This window comes from Phacochoerus africanus, chromosome 2, assembly GCF_016906955.1.
Source record: "Phacochoerus africanus isolate WHEZ1 chromosome 2, ROS_Pafr_v1, whole genome shotgun sequence".
NCBI classification, from domain to species: Eukaryota; Metazoa; Chordata; class Mammalia; order Artiodactyla; family Suidae; genus Phacochoerus; species Phacochoerus africanus.
The window spans coordinates 240,170,218-240,194,055 of NC_062545.1; the positions used below are offsets into that span (position 1 = coordinate 240,170,218).

General features: G+C 46.2%; 1 protein-coding gene across 1 annotated transcript; it reads left to right on the plus strand.

Moving 5' to 3' along the window:
* The first annotated feature begins 1,041 nt into the window (after positions 1-1,041).
* On the plus strand, positions 1,042-22,838 carry POLR1E (RNA polymerase I subunit E). The gene is made up of 12 exons (XM_047767952.1): positions 1,042-1,179; positions 2,047-2,150; positions 3,298-3,374; positions 4,749-4,834; positions 12,694-12,752; positions 13,502-13,646; positions 14,113-14,220; positions 15,121-15,217; positions 17,848-17,981; positions 20,091-20,172; positions 21,088-21,219; positions 22,326-22,838. The coding sequence occupies exons 1-12, from the start codon at positions 1,104-1,106 to the stop codon at positions 22,483-22,485; spliced, it is 1,260 nt and encodes a 419-aa protein (XP_047623908.1). The 5' UTR covers positions 1,042-1,103; the 3' UTR covers positions 22,486-22,838.
* The last annotated feature ends 1,000 nt before the right edge of the window (positions 22,839-23,838 follow it).

Here is a 23,838-nt window from a genome sequence, read left to right on the forward strand (position 1 = left end):
AAAAAGTTCAGGGCCAGAAAATTTCTTTGCACTGTACTTGCAATTTTTCTGTAAGTTGAGATTTGGTAATTAGAAAAGATTTGCTCAGAAAAAGGAGAGCTCAGGTGTTAATGTTTTTTAGATCATCTTGGAAGTACGTGCAGGGGCAGGGGGAAGTCTCAAAAGAAGGCAATTTGGAAAACACAGATGAGTCAACCTGGTTCTTTCCCTTCAACAGTACCCTCCTTTGACTGAGAAAAACGGGTCCTAGCCTGGGCCCATGCTGAAGATCTGCTTTAATCCTCCTTTTTGCCTAATAACTCCCCATGCGGTAGGGAGGGTTGAATCCGCGGGGACAAAGGACCATGCCTTCTGGTTCCCCCTTCTAGTCCACCCCAGAAGCTTTGAGTCTGCTGGGCCTCTCCCACTGGTCCATACTCTCAGGGTTGATTGAACCACAGGTGGTACTGTGCCAAGGTCCGAGAAGATGAGGTCATGTTACTGTTTACAGGATTGTGGATCACGTTTGGGCTTAAGGATTGATATCCAGGTGTGTGGAAGGAGGTCCTGGAAAGCGGCCGGTCTCCGCCAGTCGCCACATTTAGTTAGCGTGCAAGGATTGCCTATCGAAAAATTCTAAATTTGAACTTGGACTTTCAGGCGTCAGTAAGACTTATTTGCCTCGGTGGTAGAGATAGACCATACCCTACCTAGACTCAGCCGCGAAGAAACCCGTCTATGCGCTAAAGCAAGACTTGAAGGTAGTGTGCTCCTTAGCGGCACACGACCTGTAAAGAGCAGGCCGAGTGCTGGGCCAATCACGTGTTGCGCCTTGCTGCGGAGGAAGGAGCGGGGCATAGGGAGCGCAGAGACCCCGCCTCTCCACGCGGAGGGGCGGGCGAAGAGTGAGAGGGGATGGCCCGCCGCAGAGCTCAGCGAGACAGCGCTTAGGGGCCGGTGCCTGATGGGGGCGGAGCCACGTATCTCTGCGTGCGCAGGGCGGTGCCCGGAGAGGCCACGCCTCTTCCGCCCTGCCTCTTTTTTTTTTTTTTTTTTTTCTCCACCCGCGTGTACCTAGCGGACGCAGTTGTCTTAACTCCTGCGCTTGGCGGTAGACGGGCGAGATGGCGGCGGAGGTGTTGCCGAGTGCAAGGTGGCTGTACTGTGGAGACCCCGAGGAGAGCCAGAGAGCTTTACTGGGTAAGGACTGCGGAGCCGGAGCAGAGCTCCCTGTAACTTCCTCCCTTTCTGTCTCGGTATCTACAGCCCTCGTCTTCCCTTACTGGTCCGTCCCCCTTCTCAGCTGGGCCAAGATCCCTTCCAGGCTCTACTGCTACTTAGGGCTCGGCCAGGGTTCCTCTGTCATCTCACCGCGTTTCTGTCACCACCTTCCCGCTGAATGAGGCCTTACCAGTTACCCCTTCCCAGTACCCTAGACCCGGTCATCTCCTCACCCATCAAGTCTCAAACCTGCTCCATTTACTTTCCTCCATTGGACAGAATTTTTCTTTATCTTTTTAGGTCTGGTCCAGGCCTCGTCAGTTAGTCCCATTTCCCCTAGTTATTCCCTCCCGTCGAAGCCCCTCTCTCCTCAGGCCTCCCCTTACCTTCCCATCCCCTCCCCATCCTCTTCCCACCTGGATCCGGATCTCCTTAAGTCCTCCTTTGGGGAGTTCCCGTTGTGGCTCAGTGGTTAACGAATCCGACTAGGAACCATGAGGTTGCGGGTTTGATTCCATGAGTTGCTCATTGGGTTAAGGATCCGGCGTTGACGTGAGCTGTGGTGGTGGTCGGATCCCGCATTGCTGTGGTTCTGGCGTAGGCCGGTGGCTACAGCTCTGATTAGACCCCTAGCCTGGAAACCTCCATATGCCGCAGATTTGGCCCCAGAAAAGACAAAAAACAAACAAACAAAAACCAAAAAAAAACCTCCTTTGGGCCAGGACCTGGGCCTCTTTGCCATCCCCATTCCTTCAGTCACTCCCTCTCATTGACTGTCTGTTTCCTCTGCATCATACTCTCTTGGTCCTTCTGCTCTCATGTCATTCCTGTGCTACAATCTTACAGTCCAGTTCTCCAATGGGAAGCTGCAGAATCCAGGCAACATGCGCTTCACCTTGTACAAGAGCAATGATTCCACAAACCCCAGGAAGAGGAGTCAGCGGATCCTGGTAAGTGCTGCAGTAGCCTGTTGTCTCCACTCTGCAGGCTTCAGGAGGCCCCTTGGGTGTGGAAGGGAGTGAGAGGAGAAAAGCAGGGGATAGCAGATTAGCCTCAAAGAACTTTGAGCCCCAGCAGGCTGGTGTGTGGGAGCAGGCTCCATTCAGTTTCACACTTATGGTGAAATGATAGCCCTTTATTCATTTGTTCATTCAGCAACCATCTATTGAACCCCCAAGGTGGCTCTGGGCTGTAAGCAGCTAGGGAGACAACTAAGTCAGACATGGCCTGGAGGGAGCTCATAATCTAGAGCAGCATTTCTCAATCTCAGCACGACTGACCTTCTGACCCAGATAATTCTTTGTTGTGGGGGCTGTTCTGTGCATCCCTGGTGTTTAGCAGCTTCCCTGGTCTCTACCCACAATATACCTAGCACCTCCTCGTTGTGACAATAGCATGTCAGACATTCCCAGATGTCCCCATAGGGGTATTTCCCTGGGTTGAGAACCACTGATCTAGAGAAGTGAGAACTGGATGTGGGGGACACTTACACATGAGACAAAGTTCAGGATTCTAGGGAGGGAGGGTACAGTGCGCTCTGCTTGCCAGAATGCCTTCTTGTGGCAGGATGCATTGGAGCCCTGAAGGATGGAGGAAGGTTTGACAGCTGAGGCTAATATTCCAAGTGAAGAGGATACCAAGGACAAACATGGGGAAGCAGGAAAACTTGGCTATGATTGAGGAGTATATTAGCCATTTCCATGGTCCTGGGAGCATGTAAGGAACAGTCATGGAAGAGGTGGCAAAGAGGTTCAAGAAGGGGTTAGACTTTGGGGTTGCCTGCAGGATCATTTTGTTGCATGCCTCTACGTGCTCAGCCTCTCTCCCAAGCTCCACCAAGAACTTTCTGGCCTAGCTGGAAGCCAGCAATACCTGGGGCATCCCTTTCAAAAGTCCTTTTGCTTTTTCCCCAGGGACACCCAAAATTCACTTAAAGATAGTGGAGCTGGATCATCTCAAAGAGGCTCTCCCCGTTCTAATCTACTGTGGTTTGGAGTCTAAAGCTTCTGTATCTGAGGTTGCTCAGCTGTGGGAAGTCAAGATATTTATTATCTTTCAGCATTGGTTGTAATGGAACTTTCCCCCTCTCCATTTTAGGCAGCTGAAACAGACAGACTTTCCTATGTGGGAAACAATTTTGGGACTGGAGCCCTCAAATGCAACACTCTCTGCAGGTAGGGACAGGGTAAAGGGATTGCGGGGAGTAGAGGGTGGTGGCGGCAGCTCTGGCACTGCTCTTCTCTGCCTTTATTTTAGGGGCAATGGGGGAAATCTAGAGAGGTTTCTCAAGTTTCTGTGTTCCCAGACCCAGTGGCCTTCACACCAGCATGTAGACATTCCTGAAAATGAAAAGTGACTTAGATTTGTTTAATTTCCTAAAAATCTCATTTATTTACAATCTTGATGAGTTTTTGTTAACTGAGAGCTAATTGACATATGACATTGGTTTCAGGTGTATAACATAATGATTCAATCTATGTACATATTGCAAAATGGCAACATGGTAAGTCTAGCTAACATCCATACTTAATTACAAAATTTTTTCAACCAGAAGTTTATACTTTTTGATCACCTTCATTAATTTTCACCACATCATTAACTTATAATAGTCTTTTGTTTTTAAGCATCTTGTTCACAGAAGGCAGCAGTCTTCATTAATTGGAATGTGTGATCAATAGGCCAAAGCTTACCGGAAGTCTGCCTTGGTACTAACTGTAAGAAAAGGATTTGGTACTGTCCAAGGTGCCAGGATTTCTCTCTGACTCTGGAAAGATTGACTGACTTTGGGCAACTCTGCCCTTTACTGACCTCTAGTCCTCCCTTCAGCACTATAAAGATTTTCCAGCCTGAATGGTCTGTACCTAAGGGGTTGGCATGCAGGCAGTGTCCCTGTGAAAGTATGTATCCCTAAACCACAAACAAGGCCCTTTCAGAGCACCTCCAGACTGCTCTGACAGAAGTCAGATTAATGTGTATATGCTTGAGGCATTGCTGTGGCTGTGGCGCTGGCCGGCCGCAACAGCTCCGATGAGACCCCTAGCCTGGGAACCACCATATGACGCAGGTGCAGCCCTAGAAAGAGCCAAAAAAAAAAAAAAAAAAAGAAAATGTGTATATGCTTGAAACTTTGAACTTTTTATCATCCCTTTAAGAGATTGTCTAGTTTAAACCGATATTCTCATTTTTACCAAGTTTTTACTTGTCTTTGCCTCCCTAGAATTGGTCCGTGCAGGAAATGCTAGTGTAAGTCTACTTCCTTCTAGCCCCAGAGTTTCTCTCTGCAGCAGTGAGCCCAAATGTGATCAGACACCAGAATCACCTGGTAGCTCCCCCACCCCCACCCCCTCATCCCTTCCCTCCTTTCTCTCCCCGTGCAGAGAATTGCTGCTCTAGGGAATTAGTGTTACCCATGAGCAGGTGATGCATTCCTCAGGTGTATGGCGGCAGGAAGAAGGTTGAGAAGTTTTAAGTAGGAAAAGGAGATTGTGTTTATTAACAATACATTTTGAGTAATCCATTGGCACTGGTACTGTTTCTTCTTTATTCAGGCACTTTGTGGGAATTTTGAACAAGACCTCTGGCCAAATGGAAGTCTATGATGCTGAAATGTTCAACATGCAGCCACTGTTTACAGGTATGTCCCAGTCAGGAGGACTCAAAGAAATGCTGAATTATATTTGCTGGATGAGTTCGTTTTGAGTTTTGATTTGTAAAATAACATTTGTGGCTATTTTTTAAAGTTGTTTTTTTCTATTTGAAAAAGTTTTAAGAGTGCTTTTTACTGAGCAAATAATTATTGATGACCTATATGCTCCAGGCATAGGATATAGCAAAAGAGACACAGATCCTATCCTTACGTTGATAGACTGGAGATCCAGAAATTAATCTTAAAGCAAGTTGAGCAATGATTAAAGCAGATTATTGGAGGGCATGTCTGATACTTTTTCCATCGGAGGCCTTTCTTAATTCTTTTTTTTGTGTGTTTGTCTTTTTAGGGCTGCTGCACCTGTGGCATATGGAAGTTCTCAGGCTAGGGGTCGAATCGGAGTTGTAGCCGCTGGCCTATGCCACAGCCACAGCAGTGCCAAATCTGAGCTTCATCTGTGACCCAGACCACAGCTCACGGCAATGCTGAATCCTTAACCCACTGAGTGAGGCCAGGGATTGAACCCCCGTCCCACAGATACTAGTCTTGGGTTCATTACTGCTGAGCCTCGACAGGAACTCCTTAATTCTTTTTTTAAAAAATTTTAATTTTTAAATTTTTTTGCCTTTTGTAGGGCTGCACCCGTGGCACATGGAGGTTCCCAGGCTAGGGGTCTAATTGGAGCTGTAGCCGCCAGCCTACACCAGAGCCACAGCAACACATGATCCGAGCCATGTCTGCAACCTACACCACAGCTCACAGCAACCCCAGATCCTTTTTTTTTATTTTTATTTTTTTTTGTCTTTTTGCCATTTCTCGGGCCGCTCCTGCGGCATTTGGAGGTTCCCAGGCTAGGGGTCGAATCGGAGCTGTAGCTGCCAGCCTACTCCAGGGCCACAGTAACGCAGGATCCGAGCCCGACGGGAACTCCTTTAATTCTTAACTGTTCTGGTTGGGGTAGAGGTTTTAGAATCTTTGAGAGATGATAGGAGTTATTTATAGGCTGGACAGTAACTTTCATATTGATGAAAAGTCTCTACACTTTCTAATTTGGGTGGAGAGCCTTTTTTTCTTTGATCTAGTGGGAGAAGTTGCAGTACTACTCTGTTTTGGAATCTTAGAATGTTTAGAGCTAGAGTGGGATCTTTCAAAATGATATAAGAAATGGAGTTCCCTTCGTGGCGCAGTGGAAATGAATCCGACTAGGAACCAGGAGGTTGCGGGTTTGATCCCTGGCCTTGCTCAGTGGGTTAAGGATCCAGTGTTGCCGTGAGCCGTGGTGTAGGTTGCAGACACGACTTGGATCCTACATTGCTGTGGCTGTGGCGTAGGCCGGTGGCTACGGCTCCGATTAGACCCCTAGCCTGGCAACCTCCATATGCCGTGGATGCAGCCCTAAAAAGACAAAAGACAAAAAAAAAAAAAAGGATTAAATTCAGGGGGCTCCTGTTCCCCACAAAGCCATGGTGGGAGAGGATGTAGATAAGGATCATCAGGATCATGATGAATCTGCCTGATACTTTTGGAGGCATTAGTTCTAGTAGCTTTATTCTCTCAAAGCAGCTCATAAGGACCAGGACCTACTTCGTGGAAACATATGTAATGTTCAAAAATATACAAAAATTTACATATAATTTTAAAGGTCTTTTGGCATCCCAAAGCCCATCTGTGAATTTCCTAAGGGTTCAGAGTCTCTAGGTTAAGAATTTCCTGCTTTGCAGTTATAACTATGTATGAATTATACTTCAAATGCTCTAACTTCCAAGCAGTCAAAGAAAACTGTTCATTAATTTGTTGATTAAACACATTTTTGGGAGTTCCTGTTGTGGTTCAGGGGTAAAGTGAGCTGTGGTGTAGGTAACAGTTGCGGCTTGGATCTGGTGTTGCTGTGGCTGTGGTGTAGGCGGGTGGCTACAGTTCTGATTCCACCCCTAGCCTGGGAACTTCCTATGCCGCAGGTATGGCTCTAAAAAGCAAAAAACCCAAAAAAACACATTTTTGTTTTACACGTAAAAAATTTGTAAATATTGGTTAATTCTAGCCAGCATATGTAAAAAATACACCATTTATTGGGTCCTTACTATGTGTTAGGCACTGTTCTAAGCACTTTTGATGTACTCTGTCATTTATTTCACATAACAACCCTGTGGGGTAGGTATTCCTTTTTTTTTTTTTTTTTAATCAGTGACAAAACTGGCATAGAGGTTAACTGACTTTGCCAGGGACATACTGCTGGTATTTATAGGAGAGCTGGGATTTAAATGAAGCCAAGGCCACTTCAGGGCTTGTGCAGCTGTCCACTAGATTATATTGCCCCTTGTATGAACACTGTGGGAGATTAGAGAGCTTTGTGTAAATAATACATACCTCATGCTTGTGCCTGCTTTTAGATTTTTTTTCCTATTTAAAAAAAATTTTTTTTATTTTCAGGTGTATAGCATATGATGTGTTTTTTTGTTTGTTTGTTGCAGTTTATATCATCATAAGACATTGAGTCTTAATTCCCTCTGCAGCACAGTAGATCCTTGTTGCTTATCTAATTTATGCATATTAGTTTGTATCTTTTAATACCATACTTCTAATTTGTCCCTCCTCTTGACCCCCCTGGTAACTATAAATTTGTTTTTTATGTTTGTGGGTCTGTTTCTGTTTTGTATATGCACTCATTTGTATTATTTTTTTAGATTCCACATATAAGTGATGTCATACAGTATTTGTCTTCTGTCTTATTTCACTAAGCATAGTAGGGAAATGGACTTCAAGTCCATGCATTTTGCTGGAAATGGCAAAATTTCATTCTTGTTTTATCCCTGGGTAATATTCTATTGGAAATGTATATATATGGCTAGAATAAATCAATATTAACAATTCTTTAACATATGAAAACAAAAATGTGCTTCATCAACAAACTAATGTACAATTTGAAATATATACACAATGGAATATGTGACAATGCTGGATCCTTAGCCCACTGAGCAAGGCCAAGAATTGAACCTGCTTGCTCGTGGACACTATGTCAGGTTCTTAATGTGCTGAGCTACAATGGGAACTCCTTTATTCCTTTTCTGATATTTCATTGTTAGTGTACAGAAATTCAACTGATTTCTGAATGTTAATCTTGTATCCTGCTACTTTGCTGAGTTCATTAATCAGATAAAGTTGTTCTTGTGTGGAGTCTTCAGTGTTGTCTATATCATGACATCTGCATATAGTGACACTTCTACCTCTTCTCTTCTGGTTTGGATACCTTTTATTTCTTTTTATTGTCTGTTGTGGGTAGGACTTCCAATACTGCATTAAAACAAATTGGGCATCCTTATTTTGTTTTTGACTTTAATGGGAAGGCTTTCAGCTTTTCTTTGTTGAGTATTAAAGTGGCTGTGGGTTTGTCATAAGTGGCTTTTATTATGTTGAGATATGTTCCCTCTAAACCCACATGAATGCATGTTGAATTTTGTCAAATGCTTTTTCTGTATCTATGGAGATGATCATGTGGTTTTTGACCTTTATTTTGTTAATGTGGTATTTGACCTGCATATGTTGAACCTTCCTTGTGAATGTGGGATGAATCCCACTTGGTTGTGGTGTATGATCTTTTTTATGTGTTTTTGGAATTGGTTGGCTAAAATTTTGTTGAGAATTTTTGCTTTTACAGTCTTCAAAGATACTGACCTATAATTTTCTTTTTTGGTAGTATCTTTGTCTGGTCTTGGTGTTAGGGTGGTGGTGGCTTCATAGAATGTCTTTGGGAGTGTTCCTTCTTCAGTCTTTGGAAAAATTTAAGAAGGATGAATATAAGTTATTTGTATGTTTGATAGAATTTGCCTGTGAAGCCATCTGGTCCTAGACTTTTGTTTTTGGGGAGTTTTAAAAATTGCATATTCAGTTTTATTTCTAGTGATTGGTCTGTTCAAATGATCTATTTCTTCTTGATTTAGTTTTGGTGGGCTGTACATTTCTAGAAAGGTGTCGATTTCTTCTAGGTTGTCAAATTTTTGTTGGCATATAATCGTTCATATTATTCTCTTTTGGGTTGTTTTTTGTTTTTTTGTTTTTTGTATTTCTACAGTATCAGTTGAGATTTCTCCTTTTTCATTTCTTAACTTATTTGGGTTTTCTCTTCTTGGTGAGTCTGGCCAGAGGTTGTCAATTTTGTCTACTCTTTCAAAAAACTACCTTTCGGTTTTATTTGTTTTTTTCCTAATGTTTTTATCTCTGTTTTATTGATTTTTCTGATCTTTGATTTCCTTACTTCTGCTGACTTTAGGTTTTGTTTGCTCTTTTTCTAAGTCTTTAGGTGGTAGCTTGATTTGAGATTTTTCTTTTCTTTTTTCTTTTTCTTTTTTTTTTTTTGTCTTTTTGCCATTTCTTAGGCTGCTCTCACAGCATATGGAGGTTCCCAGGCTAGGGGTCGAATCAGAGCTGTAGCCACCGGCCTACGCCAGAGCCACAGCAACGCGGGATCTGAGCCATGTCTGCACCCTACACCACAGCTCACGGCAACGCCGGATCGTTAACCCACTGAGCAAGGGCAGGGACCGAACCCGCAACCTCATGGTTCCTAGTCGGATTCGTTAACCACTGCCCCATGACGGGAAATCCTCAGGATATTTTTTAATTTCCTTTTTGATTTCTTTTTTGACCCATTGGTTTTTCAGTAGCATGTTGTTTGGTCTGTTTTTTTTTTTTTTTTTTTCTCATTTTTTTCCCCCTGTGTTTGAGTTCTAGTTTCATGCCATTGTGGTCATAGAAGATGCTTGAAATAATTTCTATACCCTTAAATTTGTTGAGGTTAGTTTTGTGCCCTAATGTGTGGTCAGTCCTACAGAATGTTCCATGTGCACTTGAAAAGAATGTGTAATCTGTTTTTATTTGTTTGTTTTGTTTTTTTGTATGTGATGTCCTGAAAATATCAGTTAAGTCTGACTGTTCTATTGTGTCATTTAGAATCTATTTTGCCTTATTGATCTTCTGTCTAGAAGGTCTATTCAGTGATGTGAGTGGGGTATTAAAGTCTTCTATTATTATTGTATTCCCATCAATTTCTCCTTTTATGTCTGTATTTGTTGTATGTATTTGGGTGCTCCTGTGTTAGGGGCATATATATCGACGATTATAATACCCTCTTCTTGATGGATCCTTTTATCATTAAATAATGTCCTTCTTTATCTTGCTTTATGGCCTTTGTTTTAAAGTCAGTTTTGTCTGATAGGAGTATTAAAGCTCCTGCTTTCCTGCCATTTCCATTCACATGAAATATCTTTTTCCATCCATTCACTTACAATTTATATGTTCCTTTGCCCTAAGTTATGTCTCTTGAAGACAGCATATTGTAAGCTATAGGCTGCCATTCTATTCTTTTTAATTAGAGCATTCACTCCATTGACATTTAAGGTAATTATTTTTTTAATGATTTTTATTTTTTCCATTATCGTTGGTTTACAGTGAAGGTAACTATGGATAGGTATTTATTGACATTTCAAACCTTGTTTTCTAGTTGATTCTATGTTTCTCCTTTGTTCCTTTTTCTTTTTTTGGTTGGATGATTTCCTATTATTTTATCTTTGTGTCCTCTTCTCTTTGGTTTTTGTGTGTGTGTATTGTTTTTTGATTTGTGGTTGCCCTGTTTTGCCAGTATGTTAAGCCCTTCCTGTATCTCCTTTCTTTAGATTGATAGTCATACAGGCTCAAACACATTCTTAAAAAAAAAAAAGTCTAGATTTTCTTACTCTCCTCTCCCACATTTTATGCTTTAATGTCCTTTTCCTACATCTTCATGTTTATCCTTCTGCTGTTCCTTGTGTTTATCATCGCTTTCACAAATGTTTTTTCTTTTTGATCTGCATTCTGGTTTATTTAAGTGATTATTTTCCAATTGGTCTTCATCCTATATCTTCTTTACTATTTATAGGAGACCTCTCACTATTTCTTTTAGAATGAGTTTAGTGTTGTATTATTTTAGTGGTTTTTTTGTTTTTTTTTTTTTTTTTGCATTTTAGGGCCACACTTGTGGCATATGGAGGTTCCCAGGCAAGGGGTTGAATCAGAGCTATCACTGCTGGCCACAGCCACAGCCACACAGGATCCCAGCTGCATCTGTGACCTATACCACAGCTCATGGTAGCTCCAGATCCTTAACCCACTGAGTAAGGCCAGGGATTGAATCCAAAACCTCATGGTTACTAGTTGGATTCATTCCACTGCACCACAGCGGGAACTCCTCAGCATTTTTATTACCATCTTTGGAATTTGGGGTCTGATAGATTGGTTAACCATGTTTCACTGTTTGTTCTTTTAGGGGTGTTTCTATTGCTCTTTTAATTAAGAGCAGTTCCTTTGCCTTTTCATTTTACTTGCTTTCTCTGTTTCTCAGAATTTGGGAGAACCAGTTAACTATTGTGGTTTTGAAGGAGTGTTGTTATGTGGGGATGTCTTGAGGTAGGCTGTGTGTGTCCAGTGTCTTCAGTGCGAGGGTTCATTTTGATATGAACACCAGTCACGTTTTCTTCAGGGCATGGTGGCTGCTGTCACCTTGATGGGTGTGGTTGGTGTTGGGGGATCTCAAGTCCGTTGAGGATGTGAGGTGACTTTCTGGCCCATGGGTATTGCTGCCCTGTCAGGGGTGGGGTTTGCTTCCCAGTTGCTAGACCGGGTCTTTTTCTGGAGGTTGGTTGGCCCAGATCTCATTGTGTACAGTGAGTGGTGTTTGCCGGGTGTTTGCCCCATTTGGATTGGGGAGTGTGGCGGCAAGGCAGCAGCCCCCAGTGCAAAGCTCTGTCTGCCCTGATTGTTGGCAAGGGAGCAGGTGCACACTCTTCACGAGTAGAGTCTAGGCCTCTCCAGCCCGTCTGTCTGTCCCAGCAGCCAAGGTGGGGCTTGTCTCCTCCACGCAGGACCCCAGGCTGGAGACACCCAGCCTGAGGCTCCACCTGCTAGCTCCACAGGGCCAGGGTCTGCCCACGTAGACCTCTTTCTTTCACATCCCTCTCAGGCTGGAGGTCCTGACCCTTGGCCTTTTTTTGGCCCTTCCTTGTTACGTGGAAGTCTTTCTTCCAGCTTTGGTTGTACAGGAATTTTTCTGCTAATTTCCAGTTAGTTTTCTGTGAGAATTGTTCCACATATAGATATGTTTTTGATGTGTTTGTAGGGAGAGGTGAGCTCCACCTCCTCCTACTCCGCCCTCTTGTTCTCTCCTCCTTAGGTCTTTTTTTTTCTTTTTTCTTTTCCTTTTTTGCCTTTTAGGGCTGCACCCACCACATATGGAAGTTCCCAGGTTAGGGGTTGATTCTGAGCTGCAGCTGCTGGCCTACACCACAGCCATGCCATATCTAAGCTGCATCTGCGACCTACACCACAGCTCATGGCAATGCTGGATTCTTAAGCCATTGATCGAGGCCAGGGATCAAACCCACATGCTCATGGATCCTAGTCAGGTTCGTTAACCCCTGAGCCACGAAGGGAACTCCCTCCTTAGGTCTTTTACAAGGAGGGCAAAACCATCTACTGAAAAGAATGAGGACTTGGCTTTAATCCCAGTGAACTGACCTGGGGCAAGTCATTTCCCTTGGAGGCCTCATTTTTCCTTATTTGTAAAATGAAGAGCTTGGACCAAATGACCCCTTCACTTGACTCCTTGATTGATGCTTCACATTCTCTACCTCTGTACTAAAGCCTCATCCTAACGTGTTCCCAGTACACCCTCCTGCTGTGGTCCAGCGAGTCCTGTAGCAAGGAAAGCTGTCTTTCTTAAATTAACTGTTAAACAGATTTAATGAAACACTATTATCTGTAGGCCTTACGGTTTGTTTTTGTTTGTTTTCTTTCTGTTTTTATTTTGTGTTTTGTAGACGAATCAGTTGAGAGTGAGTCAACACTGGAGAGTCAGGCCAAATCTTTTAGAGAAAAGGTAAGTGTGAAAGAACCAAGACGTGAGACCTAACATGGGTTCCTTCCAGGCCTGGGGTTTCTCCATCAGTAAAATGAGCTGGTTGGAGACAAGGGTCTCCCTGGCTGCTCCCGGCTCATTCAGCCTGTGGTTCTTTGAACAGTTCCTACCTGCAGAGGCCTCCTCTCTGGGGCAGCTGTACATAGTGCTGGCATGTGGAACCAGTTCTCTGGGCTCGTCCTGTAGCATTAACACTTGTTCTCAGGATTTAGTCCAAATTTTAGAGAATATTGGTTGAAACTTCACGTCAAGACAGAAGTAAACTAGGATTTTCAGTGTAGAAGGTTCCTACAAAGCTTAGCTTAGCCCAGGAGGGCAAACTGAATCTTCAGTGCTGCCACCGAGAAGGGCTGTGAGGCTGTCTTCAGGCTCAGAGCCAGAGTGAGCTCTCTGTTAGCACTGTCTGTACTTGGGTTAGGTAAGCCATGTGGCCCAGACCTACCAACCCTAATTCCAGTCAAGTTTTTCCTTTTACAGGTAGAGACACTGTTGCTTCATAGATAGCTTATCGCAGTTTACAAAGCAAGTGCTTCAAATCTCTTAATATCATTTGGTTCTCACAACAAACCTTTGAGGTAGTTAGAGATGAGTTAGCCCAATTTATAGGTGAGGTTTTAATGGCTCAGAGAGGCCGAGAGTTTCCCTGCAGTCACGCAGCTGGAGTCGCAGTTCTCAGGCCATCCGCAGTGACAGAGTTGTCTTTGGCACAGATGGATTCGTGCATTGAAGCCTTTGGTACCACCAAACAGAAGCGGGCTCTGAACTCCAGGAGAATGAACAAAGTCGGCAGTGAATCTTTGAATCGTGCAGTGGCTAAAGCTGCAGAGGATATTATTGATTCAAAGGGAGTGACTGGTAAGCAGCTGGAAGTTGGGGTAAGAGGCTGCTTGTATAACCAGCTTTCCCTTCTGTTGAGATCTTCTGCCCATCCCACAGATGGAAACGATGGGAGTAGGGCTGGATTCCTTTTTTTTTTTTTTTTTGTCTGTTGTACAGACCTAATTTAAAGTTTTCCAAATGATCAGCCAGTTGTCTCTCCTACTGTACTGTAAATATTTAGTAGCATACGTTTCTCTCCCGACTCTACTGCAAGTCCCTTGTGGGGACCATGCTGTATCCACCTTCCTTGCTTTGTGTTACGGGTAGACATGATAGTCTAGAGGCCGTTAGCCTGGCGGGGAGGTCGGGCCACATTGGCGGACGTGTTCAGATGAGAAGTTCTGGGCTAATGATGATCTCGAGCACATGGGTTGCAATGAACGTTGAGGAAGTGGAAGCCAAGCAGGGAGACGCTGACACTGGCTCTTCCTTTGTTGAACAGCCCTGGTCAGTGATGCCATCCACAATGATTTGCAAGATGACTCTCTCTACCTCCCTCCCTGCCATGCCGACGCAGCCAAGCCTGAAGACGTGTATAAATTTGAAGACCGTATCCTTCTTGCGGGGGAAAAGTGCCGCCTCGTTTCCAAGTGGGGATCTGCACAGAGGAGTGGCATGGCTGGACTCTCTGAGGGTGTCCATGGTCCTGCGATGCTCCCGGAAGCTATCCCCAAACCCTTGTGGTTGCCCCAGTGCCGTTGCTGGGACGTCCTCACCAGCTGAGGGATCTGCTGTAGCACCAGCCTCTTACTTAACCTTTGAGATTCAAACCCATCCCTCAGCACAAAGCAGAATGCCCCCAGCTCAGCTCTGTGGGAAGGTCATTTTCTGTGAGGAGTCAAAATACAACTTTTAAGTTGGCCAGTGCTGAAAGTCCAGGGCAGACTGGTTTTGTAAATAGAAGGGTTGGAACATAGAGTTTCCACACTTGTGGCTGTAGTTGGATGGAAAATGCCCTCAGTGGCTCTGTGATAAGAGAAGGCAGAAAAGCCCAGGCAGGGAATGAGTATTAGGGAGCACTGAGTCCCTGAGCTCTGCCCAGATATATGGTGTGATCGTTCCCTCTCTGAGCCTCAGTTTGCCAATTTCTTTTTTTCTTTTTTTTTTGTCTTTTGCCTTTTCTAGGACTGCCCCCTCGGCATATGGAGGTTCCCAGGCTAGGGGTCTAATCGGAGCTGCAGCCGCCGGCCTACACCAGAGCCACAGCAACGCGGGATCCGAGCCATGTCTGTGACCTACACCACAGCTCACGGCAACGCCAGATCCTTAACCCACTGAGCAAGGGCAGGGATCGAAGCTGCAACCTCATGGTTCTTATTCGGATTCATTAGCCACTTCGCCATGCTGGGAACTCCCCATGTTTGCCAATTTCTAAATAGGCCACTACAAGATGATCTAGCTAGTTAGATGTTTCCATCTCGGTCAGGTTGTTTTCTTGACCTATAACTGGTTCTTTCCCCTGCGGAGTATGATGCTCTTGAGAGCCCGTCTGAAGCTTTCAGGAACGTCACATCAGAACAAATACTGAAGATGATCGAAGAGAACAGGTACCCCACTTGAGTGGCTGGAGTGTCTGGAGAGTGATCTTGGGACACAACAGTAGTCAGACATGAAGCGGACCTTGGGTGTTGGTCAGTGAGGATGTATGCCTGTTCAGCATTTGAACACAAACGAGCTTGAATGTTTGGGCTTCCAGGCCTATTGTCGGTGTTCAAGGGGTGAGCTGGCTTTGGTGTGGCTGGGCAGAGGGTGGTAAGGCTTGTAGCCTGGGTCTGGGTACTGGAGCTGACCTGTGTCCCTCCCCTAGTGTCATGCTGATGCAAAATGTTACAAGAGAGGCCCAGGTGCTGACTTGGGAACAGGTGCCTGCAGAAGGGATGGTACATCTGTGGTGATGTGTTCCGTGAGCTTTTCTGAAGTTAAATTAGTGTATTTTAGGAGTTCCCGTCGTGGCGCAGTGGTTAACGAATCCGACTAGGAACCATGAGGTTGTGGGTTTGGTCCCTGCCCTTGCTCAGTGGGTTAGGATCCGGCGTTGCCGTGAGCTGTGGTGTAGGTCGCAGACACGGCTCGGATCCCGCGTTGCTGTGGCTCTGGTGTAGGCCAGTGGCTACAGCTCCGATTGGACCCCTAGCCTGGGAACCTCCATGTGCCACGGGAGCGGCCCAAGAAATAGCAAAAAAGACAAAAAAAAAAAATTAGTGTATCTTAAATACAGTTTATTTTAAATCAGAGATTATTTCCTTTCCTTCCCCTATTTTTGGCCTTTAAAGTAGCTTTTCTTGGGAGTTCCTTGGTGGCCTAGCAATTAAGGATTGGGCGTTGTCCCTGCTATGGCTCGGGTTAAGTCCCTGGCCTGGGAACCTCTACATGCCATGGGCATGGCCAAACCCCTCTCCCCCTGGCTTTTCTTTTATGATGATAGTGGGGGTTTTTTTAACTCAAATTTTCTTTCTGTCATTTCATCTTGAGGAAATAAAAAGTTGTCAGCCCTAGATTGGTTGCCCAGATTTTGAGGAATTTTGGTCAGTGAATCCAAAGTCTAGAAAAATACATTTTTTCTTTCTCTCTAAAGATCCATTGCCAAACAAGAGCTCATTACTGGTTCTTTATTGTCTTTTTTTTTTTGTCTTTTTTGTTGTTGTTGTTGTTGTTGTTGTTGCTATTTCTTGGGCCGCTCCCGCGGCATAATGGAGGTTCCCAGGCTAGGGGTTGAATTGGAGCTGTAGCCACCGGCCTACGCCAGAGCCACAGCAACGCGGGATCCGAGCCGCGTCTGCGACCTACACCACAGCTCACGGCAATGCCGGATCGTTAACCCACTGAGCAAGGGCAGGGACCGAACCCGCAACCTCATGGTTCCTAGTCGGATTCGTTAACCACTGCGCCACGACGGGAACTCCTGGTTCTTTATTGTCTTAATGTGATTGAGGCACAGGGGCAGGTGCGGGAAAGAGTTCTGGGTTGGAAGTCTGGGAAACTGAATCCTCAAGCTCTGCCCGATGGACTAGGTGATCTTCCCCTCTCTGAGCCTGTTTTCCTCTCTGTAAAATGAGGCTGATATGAGACAGTGTTTTGTTTGTTTGTTTGTTTGTTTCAATTTTTTTGTCTCTTTCGGCCTGTACCTGCAGCATATGGAGGTTCCCAGGCTAGGGGTCAAATTAGAGCTGTAGCTCCAGCCTATGCCACAGCAATGTGGGATCCCAGCCGAGTCTGCGACCTACATCACAGCTCACGGCAACGCCGGATCCTTAACCCACTAAGCGAGGCCAGGGATTGAACCCACGTCCTCATGGATGCTAGTCGGGTTCCTTAACTGCTGAGCCACAACAGGAACACCATATTTTTTTTTTTAGTTTTGTTTAGGGCCGCACCCAAGGCACATGGGACTTCCCGGGATAGGGGTTGTATTGGAGCTGCAGCTGGCAGCCACAGCCACAGCAGTGCTGGATGCTTAACCCACCGAGCAAGGCCAGGGATCAGACTTGCATCCTCATGGATACTAGTCAGATTCCTTACCACTGAGCCACAGCGGGAACTCCCATGAGATGATTTTGAAGGGCCTTTTTTTTGCTGTGAGTCCAAGATCCTGATAGTGGTAGAACAGTACATAAAAATAATAGCCAGTGTCAACTGAGCTCTTAGGTGTGCCAAGCATTGTTTAATTTAATCCACAAAAATCCACGGGATGAGGGTACTATCATTGGCCTTAAGTTACAGGAGAAGAAACCAAGGCACCGAGATGTTCAGAAACTTGCCCAAGGCACTGCATGGCGGAGGAGGGATTTAGGAGTCACCCAAGTAGTTGAGAGCCAGTGCTCCAGACTGCCACATGCAGATTGGAAAGATGACGGCCCGCCGCCAGTGCAGTTTTAATGGAAACAGCCTCGGTCGTTCATTTATGTTACCGATGGCTGCCTTTGTACTACCGTGGGGGTGACCATATCGCCCCCAAAATGTAAAGTACCTACTCTCTGGACCTTTACTGTCCCTGCACTGAATCATGCTCCTCCTCGTCTAAGGAGCTGGTGGGATGGATGGCCCTCGCTCAGTTGCTGACCGTGTGTGTGTGTACTAGCGAGGTGTGAGATGTGCCTGCTGTTTTCATTGTGAAGGAGTGAATGGCTCCTGACAGAGCCAGTTTCACGTGTTCCTCCTTTTTCCTCCCTTGTTGCAGTCACTGCTCCTTTGTCATTGAAGCGCTGAAGTCTTTGCCATCAAATCAGGAGAGCCGAGACCGTCAGGCCCGGTGCATCTGGTTTCTGGACACCCTCATCAAGTTTCGGGCACAGAAAGTGATTAAGCGGAAAAGTAAGTCCAACATAGACTTTTTATTCTAGTTATTTCCAGTCTGTTACTTGTCTATAATTCTTAGATCAGCTTTAGTGAGAGAAGAAAATGGACATGTCTGTCCAGGTCTTTATTTTTTATTTTATTTTTTTAGGGCCACACCCATGGGATATGGAAGTTCCTAGGCTAGGGATTGAATCGGAGCTGCCATCACCTGCTCACACCACAGCCCCAGCAACATGGGATCCAAGCCACATCTGTGACCTACACCGCAGCTCACTGCAACACTGGGTCCTTCACCCTCTGAATGAGACTAGGGATTGAACCCGCGTCCTCATAGATACTCGTCAGTTTCGTTACTGCTGAGCCACAACAGGAACTCCCAGGTCTTTATTGTTAACTGTGAAACAGTCCTGTTGGTACTGCTGATGTGACGTACTGAGAGAACCCGCCAAGGGCCCCCCTCATGTGAAGATAGGGTTGGATTATACGGTTGCTCACAGTCAGTACTTCTGTTCCGCGTTAGGCAAAGTTGAATATCCAGTCAGATCAAATGACCATCTTAGGGATAGTTGGACAAACATAGTTGTACGGGGAGAACAATTGGCCTTAGTCATGAAGGCTTGTGGCCGTTGTTGTGTCAGCTTATTTCTGACTGGGAGAGGGGTCAGTTTCTGCTGGTAAGCTGTGTCGCCTGCAGCTAGGGTGCACACTCACATCTACCCAGAGTTGGGAACCCAGAGGGAGCCCTTGGTTTTAAGCATAAGGTGTATGTAGTCCTGTTCCTGTGATTGGGCGCCTAGAGTCTATACAGGCGCACCTGCTTCTATTGTGCTTCACTTTATCATGTTCTGTACATACTGTGTTTTCTACAGATGGAAGGTTTGTGGCAACCTTGTGTTGGGCAAGTCTTTTGGGGCCATTTTTCCGACAGTACTTATTTGCTTACTTTGTATCTTTGTGTCACATTTCAGTAATTTTCACAATATTTTGAACTTTTACATTATTATATTATGATAGTCTGTGACCAGTGATCTTTTTTTTTTTTGTCTTTTTTGCCTTTTCTTGGGCTGCTCCCGCGGCATATGGAGGTTCCCAGGCTAGGGGTCGAATCGGAGCTGTAGCCTCCGTCCCACGCCAGAGCCACAGCAATGCCAGATCCGAGCTGTGTCTGCAACCTGCACCACAGCTCACAGCAACGCTGGATCCTTAACCCACTGAGCAAGGCAAGGGATCGAACCCGCAACCTCATGGTTCCTAGTCGGATTTGTTAACCACTGAGCCATGATGGGAACTCCATGATCAGTGATCTTTGATGTCACTGCTATGACTTGCTGAAGGCTCAAATGATGGGTAGCATTTTTTAGCAGTATTCTTTTTTTTTCTTATTTGGCCACCCTGTGGCATATGGAGTTCTGGATCAGATGCAAGCTTAGTTGCCATCTAAGCGGCAGCTGTGGCAATGCTGGATCCTTAACCCACTGTGCTGGTCTGGGGATTGAACCTGAGTCCCATGCTCCAGAGATGGTGCTGATCCCCTTATGCCACACCAGGTTACTGTTTTTTGTTTTTTTGTGTGTGTGGGTTTTTTTTTTGCTTTTTAGGGCTGCACCTGTGGCATATGGAAGTTCCTAGGCTAGGGCTCAAATCAGAGCTACAGCTGCTGGCCTATGCCACAGCCACAGCAACACCAGATCTGAGCCGAGTCTGTGACCTACACCACAGCTCACGGCAATGCTGGATTCTTAACCTACCGAGCAAGGCCAGGGATAGAACCTGCAACCTCACGGTTCCCAGTTGGATTTGTTTGTGCTGCACCACGACTGGAACTCCCTGTTTTGCTTTCTAATGTCTTTTGAATTCTGTGTCTTTAGGCCTCATTGGAGCCTATTTTTCTTTTTTCTCGCTGTCCCATCATGAATATCTCTTGCACACATATGGTCTGCAGGTGGAAGCACGCCTGAGCACACTTTGATTTGAAAGGGCTGTTGTGTTTCATGGTCCCCTTCTCTTCCTCCATGCTCCTGTTCATTCCAGTGGCCCAACTGCTGTCCTCTTCTCCCAGCTCATAGGTGAGGTGTGGCCTGAGAGTTTGAAAAGAAAATGATCCAGTTCCACTTTGTCTTGTAGGTGCCCTGGGACCTGGCATTCCCCATGTCATCAGCACCAAACTGCTGAAGCACTTTACCTGCTTGACCTACAACAATGGCAGGTCAGGGGCCTTGATTTCTTGGCTTCTGCCTGTAAAGGCGGAAGGAGGGGGGAGGGTGTTGAGAGGGGGAACTCTGGGCTTGGACTGCAGTCGATGTCCACAGAGACACTGCTGAAGAGGACACTGCCACTCTAGGGGGCCTTGGGGTCAAGTGAGTTTAGGCAGCCTCTGGGAGAGGTTGACATTAAAGGCTCTGGGAAGTGCTGCAACAGAGATTCACATCACCCACTTCTTCTTATTTTATTTTTTTATTTTATTTTACTTTATTTTGTTTATTTATTTTTTTTATTTTTTGTCTTTTTGCCATTTCTTGGGCTGCTCCCACGGCATATGGAGGTTCCCAGGCTAGGGGTCTAATTGGAGCTGTAGCCGCTGGCCTACCTCACAGCCACAGCAATGCCATATCCGAGCCGCGTCTGCGACCTACACCACAGCTCACGGCAACACCAGATCCTTAACCCACTGAGCGAGGCCAGGGACCGAACCCGCAACCTCATGGTTCCTAGTCGGATTTGTTAACCACTGCACCACGACGGGAACTCCCCACATCACCCACTTCTTAAAAGGACCCCTTTCTGATGTCTGCAGTTCTGTGGAGGGGCAGCGTTGCAAGAAAGGGCAGGCCAGCATGATGACCTTGGGGAGAGAACCCCAAGCAGCGCACCCGGGCTTCTTTCCTACCCTTTGCTTGAGTGTATTTGATGCTCTGAGTGTGCTTGAAAGAATCGCCAGCAACTCAGTTTGGGCTACCTTTTCCTAGCAGCCCTGCTGAGCAGGCTGGGAAGACAAGGTGGGTCCTCACTAGCACAAGGCTCTAGTTGTGCCTGGGGAGGGTGTGGGTGCGGCTTTCTCTGCAGATTTGGATAAATTATCTTAGAGTTGAATTTTGTCTCTCTCACTGCTACTGATGTGCAGTTTGCGGAATGTAATTTCGGACTCTATGAAGGCAAAAATCACCGCCTATGTGATCATACTCGCCTTGCACATAAATGACTTCCAGATTGACCTGACGATGTTACAGAGGGACTTGAAGCTCAGTGAGAAAAGGTGAGCACAACACAAGCCAAAGCTCCCTTAGGGCACCCGATGTAGTTCTGGTTCTGCTGGAAAGCATGAGGCACTGTCAAGGGACCTGGGGATAATGATTAGAGGATGGGCACCCAACCATTACCGCGTGCCTTTGCTGGCTAGCTAGGCCTAATGTTCAATCTGTCATAAGATCGCTGTGATTTCCCTAAGAAACAATGGAAGAGTCTTCGGTTCAGAGAAGTCAGTGACTTTCCCAGGATCACACAGCCAAGAAGGGGAACAGTTGGGCTTCAAACCTGAACCTTCCATCCCTAAGTAACCAAGGAGCCTCCAGTCTCCAAATTGCTATTACTGGGAAAAGGGATTCTGTATGGCCCAAGGCCCGTAACCTGGGGTTGGAAGTCATGTAAGAGAACCCAATTTCAGCTTAGCAAAAAGAACTTTCTCAGAGTCAGATGGAAGGAGCTGCCAGGGAAGGTGTTCAAGGCAAAGTAGAACTGTGGTTGGGCAGGGATTCCCCTTTGGGGCTTTTCTGACCAGACTGGAAGGGTTGGCAGAGGGGACCTTTCAGCCTTTTGTAGCCTTGCTAGAAGGGGTTCAGACTGCGTAGGGAGCAGAACCTCCCAGGATGCTGAAAGTGGGTGTGTTGGCCTTTGTCGGTGATTCAGGGGCATCTGACCTCCAAGGACTGAGGGTGTTCCAGGAGAGCCTAGGAGAACACCCTTATCTGGATTTTTTCCAGCAGTTCACAGGGGGTTTATTCTGAGGGCTTTCTCAATGGGTGGTGAGGCTGAGCACATAAGAGAAAGCGAATCCTGGACCCTGTTCTGTTCTCATGTACAGGCCCAGACCTTATTATAGGAAGTAAACAGTTATCAACAGGATCTAGATAACCTGGTGTGCCATCACCTATACAGATATTTTCTAAAGGCAACACATGGAATTGGGAGGCTGATGGCTCTGGGGGGATCTTGTCTGCCTCAGCTGGGAGCTTTGCTCCTTGTGGCCACCTCAGGGATTCTGTCCTTGGGGCCTGAAGCACAAATGTGCCGCTCCCTCCTGCCAAGCCTCCCTGAGCAGTCCCGCTGGGGAGACTCTACATGTTTTATGTATTTGTCCTTTAGGATGATGGAGATAGCCAAAGCCATGAGGCTGAAGATCTCTAAGAGGAAGGTTTCTCTGGCAGCGGGCAGGGAGGAGGATCACAAACTGGGCACTCTGTCCATCCCACTGCCTCCAGCCCAGACCTTGGACCGTCAGTCAAAGCGGAAGAGGATCTCCTAGAGGTGTGCTTTCCAGATGGACCATTTTGGCCACATCATAGCCACTCCTTCTGTTCATTTGCTTTCTTATTTTTATGAAAGAGGAAAAAGGAAGCCTTGCCTTGGCACAGGTACGAAGCCAGAAGCCAGCATCTCCGTCGTGCTGGTCTTAAGAAGAAACTGAAAGCGGTGGCCCTGCTGGACTCCATCTCCCTCCTTTGGTGTTGCCGTGATTGTAAATGGCAGGTGGTTCCCGTGTGGGGTGTGGGAGGGTGGGGTCTGCGGAAGCTGGAGGCGAAAGATCTCACAGGCTGAGCCTTGGGCCACATCTAGTGGATAAAGGTTAATAAAAAGAAATGTGAAGTGCTGTGCTTAGCTCTGGAAGATCCAATGGAGGACGTGGTGAGTACACAGCCCGGCAGGTCTGGGAGAGGAGGCTTCAGGCTAATTTAGTTCCAGGCTGCTGTAACAGAGTGCAGCCAGATCAGAGGAGATGAGCTCAGTCGCTCTGCCTGGCTCAGACCCCAGAGAGGGCAGGGGTCAGCTCTGAAAGCCACATTTTTGAGGGGTTATGAGTCGGTCAAAAGAGTTTAATACAGAAAACCAATGGTTCTAGATATTCTTAAGGAGAAAGGAGTTTAATACATGGATAAAGGGCTGCAGGAGTGGGAAACAGGAGGTTGCCACTGAAACTGAGGCGTTGAAGAGCACGGCTGGAGTGGCCGGCCAGGCATGAAGGAGCTACTTGAATTCATGAAGCAATGTGGATTCAACTGCTTCTTGAATTCATGAGGCCGGTAATGTGATATTGGAATGCTGGTTCAGCCACCCAGACTTTCAGTACCTACGCTTCCTTCCCCCTCCTTGCCTGTCAGCACAAACAGCCAAAAGATCAAAAGGCTGGCCTCCGTCTTGCTTCCTTTTCTTTGAGAACATACATAGGAACCTAATTCGCATCTAGAATCCTAGCAGCAGGGGTGTTTTGGAAGTAGGTTTCAGCTCTCCAGGCTCTAGTTACAGGAAGCCATACCAGAAGCAGATGGGAAGGGATGCTGACAGCCACCAGCCTTGCCTGGCACAGGGCAGATGGTCAAGTCTGCGTCCAGAGGGGCCCTGTGAGGAACAGGCTGTGACATGCAGAGACTTAGGTATGTGGCTAATGCTCAGACTCAGCTCTTCAAGCTCTTCTGAGGCAGTGGGAGAAGCTGAGGTCTGTGGTGCTTATGCTGGAGGCCAGGAGCAGTGGAGGAAGGCAGACAGAACCCAGCTCTCTCTCCTGCTGTATAGCACAGGGAACTATATCCAGTCACTTGTGATAGAACACAATGGAAGATAATGTGAGAAAAAGAATATATATATATATATATACACACAC

Excerpts from the sequence above, each read along its gene's own strand:
- POLR1E (XM_047767952.1), top strand. The coding sequence starts at position 1,104 with ATGGCGGCGGAGGTGTTGCCGAGTGCAAGGTGGCTGTACTGTGGAGAC. Across the intron at positions 12,753-13,501 it reads CCAAATCTTTTAGAGAAAAG|ATGGATTCGTGCATTGAAGC; the intron begins GTAAGTGTGAAA and ends TCTTTGGCACAG. Across the intron at positions 21,220-22,325 it reads TTGAAGCTCAGTGAGAAAAG|GATGATGGAGATAGCCAAAG; the intron begins GTGAGCACAACA and ends TTTGTCCTTTAG.